This window comes from Anomaloglossus baeobatrachus, chromosome 9 (assembly GCF_048569485.1).
Source record: "Anomaloglossus baeobatrachus isolate aAnoBae1 chromosome 9, aAnoBae1.hap1, whole genome shotgun sequence".
NCBI classification, from domain to species: Eukaryota; Metazoa; Chordata; class Amphibia; order Anura; family Aromobatidae; genus Anomaloglossus; species Anomaloglossus baeobatrachus.
Window position 1 is genome coordinate 76727811 of NC_134361.1, and position 7887 is coordinate 76735697.

General features: G+C 54.7%; 1 protein-coding gene and 1 long non-coding RNA gene across 7 annotated transcripts in view; one reads left to right on the top strand and one right to left on the bottom strand.

Moving 5' to 3' along the window:
- CD99L2 (CD99 molecule like 2) overlaps nt 1-6177 on the bottom strand; it is a 96944-nt gene extending 90767 nt beyond the window's left edge. For 2 of the 6 annotated variants that reach the window (XM_075323807.1, XM_075323805.1), the window contains exon 1: nt 5970-6177. In XM_075323807.1, coding sequence (XP_075179922.1) covers nt 5970-6030 — 61 coding nt within the window. In that variant the 5' untranslated portion in view covers nt 6031-6177. The remainder of the gene's footprint in view (nt 1-5969) is intronic. The other 4 variants (XM_075323806.1, XM_075323803.1, XM_075323808.1 and 1 more) reach the window with 3 other exon arrangements.
- LOC142251209 (uncharacterized) overlaps nt 5976-7887 on the top strand; it is a 16007-nt gene continuing 14095 nt past the window's right edge. The window contains exon 1 of the long non-coding RNA XR_012725296.1: nt 5976-6206. This is a non-coding gene — a long non-coding RNA (uncharacterized LOC142251209). The remainder of the gene's footprint in view (nt 6207-7887) is intronic.

A 7887-nucleotide genomic window follows, 5' to 3' on the forward strand; every position in this document is an offset into this window, starting at 1 on the left:
TAAACACTTGAAATAGATCCCTCAGTGTGTAATGGCGCTATGTAATATATGCATTTCCCTTTTTGTATTGAATTACTGGAATAAATGAACTTTTTGATGATATTCTAATTTATTGAGATGCAACTGTAGGTTTTCTCAAAGAAAAACGTTTTCTTCTAAAACTTTCTCAGTCAAAACGGGGAGGGGGTTGGGGGGGGGGGGGGGAGGGGAGTGTTAGGGACACTGGGCCTCCTGTCCTCCTTTCCTTAAAAGTGGTTGCCCCTTTCAGAATACCTTCAACCCTGGCTGCAGTTTTGTACAAAATTGTTCTAAACTTACCCACTGCTGCATAAATGGTGCCCCTTTCATAGCAGAACCCAACAGAGAGCCCCGCGGCTACTCAGTCGACCGGACGTCAGTACCGCGGCCAATAATGAAAACCAGGAGAGATTGTCAGAAAGGCAGTGCTGAACCCAGGAACAACGAGTAAAGCATTTTGGAGTTTGTTTTTTTTTGTTTGTTTTTTTTTTAAATTTTAAATACACTGCAGTCAGGAACAAGTATTTTCTGAAAATGGACAAGCCCTTTAAGAAAGGGAATGAGGCCCACCTCGCCCTATGTCGTGGCTGAGGAGGTTTTAGCAGAAAAAGCTTGAAAATAAGACATCTTGTAAAGAATATGGCACAGAGGTCAAAGACAGCAATGTACTTCAATGTCCCAATTACTATGAAACCACTCTGATTTTTCCACATACGAGTAAAATATTTGGGATCAGAGTATCATCAGTTTTCTTGAACATGGAAGGAAAAAAAAAGGTAAGTTTCCCCACCTTTTTCATTCTGATAACGTGTGAGAAAAATTGGACAGCACTCAGATGTCATCCGATTTTTTCAGGGACCCATAGACTCACAAGGGGAGAGGGGGGACACACCCCCTTCAGCCAATAGGGGTGCCCCCTTCAGCCAACACGGAAGCAACAGGGACCTTCAACAGGCTGAAGAGGGGCTCATATCCGATACAGACACTCAGGCAGGACCACCTGGCTTAAATGCGACTGTAATGCGGGCGTCACACGGTACGATCTATCGTGCGATCGTACCCGCCTCCGTTTTTGCGTCACGGGCAAATCGCTGCCCGTGTCGCACAAAGTCGTTAAACCGCCATCACACGTACTTACCTGCTGAGCGACGTCGCTGCTGGCGGTGAACATCCCCTTCCTGAAGGGAGGGGGACGTTCGGCGTCACAGTGACGCCACACAGCCGACGGCCAATAGAAGCGGAGGGGCGGAGATGAGCGGGACGTAAATATCCCACCCACCTCCTTCCTTCCGCATAGCCGGCAGGTGCCGTGGGACACAGGTAAGCTGTGTTCATCGTTCCCAGGGTGTCACACGGAGCGGTGTGCTACCCCGGGTACGATGAACAACCGGTGCCATGAAAAATAAACAAATTTTTAAAAATAAGCGACGTGTACACGACTCACAATTTGTGACCGATTCAGCGTCGCTCGGAGGTGTCACACGACACATGTTATCAGCAGCTACTAGAGCGAGCTCCGATTGCTGCTGTTAGAGGCTAAGGGTACCATCACACTTTAATGACACTCCAGCGATCCCACCAGCGATCTGACCTGTCAGGATCGCTGGTTCGTCGATACATGGTTGCTTGTGTGTCAATCAGGCAGATCTCACCAGCGGCCAGTGACCAGCCCCCAGCCAGCAGCGACGCGTGGAAGCGATGCTGCGCTTGGTAACTAAGGTAAATATCGGGTAACCAAGCAAAGCACTTGGCTTGGTTACCTGATATTTAACCTTGGTTACCAGCGCAAACCGCTTAGCACTGGCTCCCTGCACTCGTAGCCAGAGTACACATCGGGTTACTAAGCAAACCGCTTTGCTTATTTACCCGATGTGTACTCTGGCTACGTGTGCAGGGAGCAGGGAGCCAGCACTGGCAGCCTGAGAGCGGCGGACGCTAGTAACCAAGGTAAATATCGGGTAACCAAGCAAAGTGCTTCGCATGGTTACCCGATATTAACCTTGGTTACAGCTTACCGCAGGCTGCCAGAAGCCGGCTCGCTGCACATTCAGATCGTTGCTCTCTCGCTGTCAAACACAGCGATGTGTGCTTCATAGCGGGAGAGCAACGTCAAAAAAATAAACCAGCACTGTGTGTAACGAGCAGCGATCTCACAGCAGGGGCCAGGTCGCTGCTTAGGGTCACACACAGCGAGATCGCTGATGAGGTCACTGGTGCGTCAATAAAACCGTGACTCAGCAGCGATCTCGCTAGTGATCTCGCTATGTGAGAAGTACCCCTAAAAGATCAGTGTGTAGCACAATAGTAAACAAGAAGCAAAACATAATATTGCTGATAAACAAATGAAGCGCAGATAGAAGTAACATTGATACCACAGGCCAGCATGGCACCCAGGGTTGACAACACAGGCACATCTCTATAGGCCAAGACTATCATGGAGCCAAAATGCCTAGAAATTAGTCACCTGTGTCTTGTAAAATAGTTTTGATGCCTATGAAAGTTTTTACTTCCAAACAACAAAAACTAAAATGATTATACAATTGGTAAAACAAACGGAGTCTTCTCAGCCATACAGAGCAACATAGCCATGCCCCTAGAAACGACGGCGGAAATGTGCGTACCCATGCCAGCTATCCCGGGCAAAGTATGCAACCCTACCCGCCACACCAGCTAACATACAGGACACACCGCTACCCCGGCTGTAAAAGTACTGGGTGCTGGGGTGGACGTTGTAACCAGGTAACTGGACAATTCAGGACCCTTCGGAGATCTTGCAATGGTGCCCACAAGGTTCAATTTACAGCACTGCCCCTACCAGTCACGCGAGCCATCTGCCACACCAGGGAGTACATGTTCATCCCCATAGGCCAGGCTGAGGTGCTCTCCTTTATAACAGAATATATAGTGCACCGGAATACACAAAACCATGATAGTATATGTACTCCTAATAAATGTACTCCTAATAAGAGTCTGTGCATCCCATGTCATGATCTGGAGAACGCCAGAGCCTATAGCAGACGTGCTGGAGAAAACGCCAGAGCCTATAGCAGACGTGCTGGAGAAAACGCCAGAGCCTATAGCAGACGTGCTGGAGAAAACGCCAGAGCCTATAGCAGACGTGCTGGAGAAAACGCCAGAGCCTAGAGCAGACCTGACGCTGGAGAAAACGCCAGAGCCTATAGCAGACGTGCTGGAGAAAACGCCAGAGCCTATAGCAGACGTGCTGGAGAAAACGCCAGAGCCTATAGCAGACGTGCTGGAGAAAACGCCAGAGCCTATAGCAGACGTGCTGTAGAAAACGCCAGAGCCTATAGCAGACGTGCTGGAGAAAACGCCAGAGCCTATAGCAGACGTGCTGGAGAAAACGCCAGAGCCTAGAGCAGACCTGACGCTGGAGAAAACGCCAGAGCCTATAGCAGACGTGCTGGAGAAAACGCCAGAGCCTATAGCAGACGTGCTGGAGAAAACGCCAGAGCCTATAGCAGACGTGCTGGAGAAAACGCCAGAGCCTAGAGCAGACCTGACGCTGGAGAAAAAGCCAGAGCCTATAGCAGACGTGCTGGAGAAAACGCCAGAGCCTATAGCAGACGTGCTGGAGAAAACGCCAGAGCCTATAGCAGACCTGACGCCGGAGAGAACGCCAGAGCCTAGAGCAGACCTGACGCCGGAGAGAACGCCAGAGCCTAGAGCAGACCTGACGCCGGAGAGAACGCCAGAGCCTAGAGCAGACCTGACGCCGGAGAGAACGCCAGAGCCTCCAGCAGACCTGACGCCGGAGAGAACGCCAGAGCCTAGAGCAGACCTGACGCCGGAGAGAACGCCAGAGCCTAGAGCAGACCTGACGCTGGAGAGAACGCCAGAGCCTAGAGCAGACCTGACGCTGGAGAGAACGCCAGAGCCTATAGCAGACCTGACGCTGGAGAGAACGCCAGAGCCTAGAGCAGACCTGACGCCGGAGAGAACGCCAGAGCCTAGAGCAGACCTGACGCTGGAGAGAACGCCAGAGCCTAGAGCAAACGTGCTGGAGAATGGCAGAGCCTATAGCAAACGTGCTGGAGAATGGCAGAGCCTATAGCAGACATGCTGGAGAATGGCAGAGCCTATAGCAAACGTGCTGGAGAATGGCAGAGCCTATAGCAAACGTGCTGGAGAATAGCAGAGCCTATAGCAAACGTGTTGGAGAATAGCCGAGCCTATAGCAGACGTGCTGGAGAGACTAGCAGAGCCTATAGCAGACATGCTGGAGAGAATAGCAGAGCCTATAGCAGACATGCTGGAGAGAATAGCAGAGCCTATAGCAGACATGCTGGAGAGAATAGCAGAGCCTATAGCAGACATGCTGGAGAGAATAGCAGAGCCTATAGCAGACATGCTGGAGAGAATAGCAGAGCCTATAGCAGACATGCTGGAGAGAATAGCAGAGCCTATAGCAGACATGCTGGAGAGAATAGCAGAGCCTATAGCAGACGTGCTGGAGAGAATAGCAGAGCCTATAGCAGACGTGCTGGAGAGAATAGCAGAGCCTATAGCAGACGTGCTGGAGAGAATAGCAGAGCCTATAGCAGACATGCAGGAGAATACTAGAGCCTATAGCAGACGTGCTGGAGAGAATAGCAGAGCCTATAGCAGACATGCTGGAGAGAATAGCAGAGCCTATAGCAGACGTGCTGGAGAGAATAGCAGAGCCTATAGCAGACATGCTGGAGAATACTAGAGCCTATAGCAGACGTGCTGGAGAATAGCAGAGCCTATAGCAGACGTGCTGGAGAATACTAGAGCCTATAGCAGACGTGATGGAGAGAATAGCAGAGCCTATAGCAGACATGCTGGAGAATACTAGAGCCTATAGCAGACGTGCTGGAGAATAGCAGAGCCTATAGCAGACGTGCTGGAGAATACTAGAGCCTATAGCAGACGTGATGGAGAGAATAGCAGAGCCTATAGCAGACATGCTGGAGAGAATAGCAGAGCCTATAGCAGACATGCTGGAGAGAATAGCAGAGCCTATAGCAGACATGCTGGAGAGAATAGCAGAGCCTATAGCAGACATGCTGGAGAGAATAGCAGAGCCTATAGCAGACATGCTGGAGAGAATAGCAGAGCCTATAGCAGACATGCTGGAGAGAATAGCAGAGCCTATAGCAGACGTGCTGGAGAGAATAGCAGAGCCTATAGCAGACGTGCTGGAGAGAATAGCAGAGCCTATAGCAGACGTGCTGGAGAGAATAGCAGAGCCTATAGCAGACATGCTGGAGAATACTAGAGCCTATAGCAGACGTGCTGGAGAGAATAGCAGAGCCTATAGCAGACATGCTGGAGAGAATAGCAGAGCCTATAGCAGACGTGCTGGAGAGAATAGCAGAGCCTATAGCAGACATGCTGGAGAATACTAGAGCCTATAGCAGACGTGCTGGAGAATAGCAGAGCCTATAGCAGACGTGCTGGAGAATACTAGAGCCTATAGCAGACGTGATGGAGAGAATAGCAGAGCCTATAGCAGACATGCTGGAGAATACTAGAGCCTATAGCAGACGTGCTGGAGAATAGCAGAGCCTATAGCAGACGTGCTGGAGAATACTAGAGCCTATAGCAGACGTGATGGAGAGAATAGCAGAGCCTATAGCAGACGTGCTGGAGAGAATAGCAGAGCCTATAGCAGACATGCTGGAGAGAATAGCAGAGCCTATAGCAGACATGCTGGAGAGAATAGCAGAGCCTATAGCAGACATGCTGGAGAGAATAGCAGAGCCTATAGCAGACGTGCTGGAGAGAATAGCAGAGCCTATAGCAGACGTGCTGGAGAGAATAGCAGAGCCTATAGCAGACGTGCTGGAGAATCCCCGGCACGCCCTAGGAGATGAGCTGTAGATAAAGCTCGCAGCTGTGCACACCGCAGCATCTGTAAGGGCCATTGTGCCCCTGTATGACCGCACAGACGGAGCGCCACTTACCCCTCCACGCCAGAGCCACCACTGCCAGGACCAGCAGCAGGGTGTAGCCGGGTCGTGTCATCCTGACGGAGCTGCTATGGGCCGGTGATGCGGAGGAGAGGCCGGGGAGCGGGGCGCTGCATGCAGAGGGTGCACGGAGCCGCGGCCGCAGGGCAGACACTCGGCGGTGTGATTCTCTCTGGCGGCGGGAGGGGGAGCTCTCAGGCCCCGCCCAGCGCTGACGGGAGGGTGATCACGGTAACGAGAGGCAGCTGCGCCGCAATCCGGAGCGTGCACGGGGGGAAGGGGCTGCACCGGGGAACGCTGGAGGAAGGGGGGCTACACCGGGGAACGCTGGAGGAAGGGGGGCTACACCGGGGAACGCTGGAGGAAGGGGGGCTACACCGGGGAACGCTGGAGGAAGGGGGGCTACACCGGGGAACGCTGGAGGAAGGGGGGCTACACCGGGGAACGCTGGAGGAAGGGGGGCTACACCGGGGAACGCTGGAGGAAGGGGGACTACACCGGGAACGCTGGAGGAAGGGGGGCTGTACCGGGGAACGCTGGAGGAAGGGGGGGCTACACCGGGGAACGCTGGAGGAAGGGGGGCTACACCGGGGAACGCGGGGGGGAAGGGGGCTACACCGGGGAACGCGGGGGGGAAGGGGGCTACACCGGGGAACGCGGGGGGAAGGGGGCTACACCGGGGAACGCGGGGGGAAGGGGGCTACACCGGGGAACGCTGGAGGAAGGGGGGCTACACCGGGGAACGCTGGAGGAAGGGGGGCTGTACCGGGGAACGCGGGGGGGAAGGGGGCTGTACCGGGGAACGCGGGGGGAAGGGGGCTACACCGGGGAACGCTGGAGGAAGGGGGGGCTACACCGGGGAACGCTGGAGGAAGGGGGGCTGTACCGGGGAACGCGGGGGGGAAGGGGGGCTACACCGGGGAACGCTGGAGGAAGGGGGGCTGTACCGGGGGAACGCGGGGGGAAGGGGGCTACACCGGGGAACGCTGGAGGAAGGGGGGCTGTACCGGGGAACGCGGGGGGGAAGGGGGCTACACCGGGGAACGCTGGAGGAAGGGGGGCTACACCGGGGAACGCTGGAGGAAGGGGGGCTACACCGGGGAACGCTGGAGGAAGGGGGGCTGTACCGGGGAACGCTGGAGGAAGGGGGGCTACACCGGGGAACGCTGGAGGAAGGGGGGGCTACACCGGGGAACGCTGGAGGAAGGGGGGCTACACCGGGGAGATCTAGAGAGAGGGGGGGATGCAGACCACCCTGGCCCGCACGTGAGTGCAGAGGGCACATACCGGCCGGGGTCGTCTATAAATAGCGGGGACGGGCGCACATGTTCCTCTTCGCACCACGGGACGGAGCAGGAATTTTGCTACAATCATTGATAAAATCCGTATTTCAGGGGATCTCGGGGGAGCAGCGCCAGTAATGATGTGTCTTTGTTACCCCCGTATCATGGTTCCCGTGTGATGTAATGTCACAGTGCGGAGAAATGCACAAAGGGAAATAACACTACAGGGTCCAGAACAGGAACATAGCCCAGAGCATAAAAACAGCCACCCCCCAGGATAGTGCACTGCAGAGAGCAGCAGCCACCCCCCAGGATAGGGCGCTGCAGAGAGCAGCAGCCACCCCCCAGGATAGTGCACTGCAGAGCGCAGCAGCCACCCCCCAGGATAGTGCACTGCAGAGAGCAGCAGCCACCCCCAGGATAGTGCGCTGCAGAGAGCAGCAGCCACCCCCCAGGATAGTGCACTGCAGAGCGCAGCAGCCACCCCCCAGGATAGTGCACTGCAGAGCGCAGCAGCCACCCCCCAGGATAGTGTACTGCAGAGAGCAGCAGCCACCCCCCCAGGATAGTGTACTGCAGAGAGCAGCAGCCACCCCCCAGGATAGTGCACTGCAGAGCGCAGCAGCCAC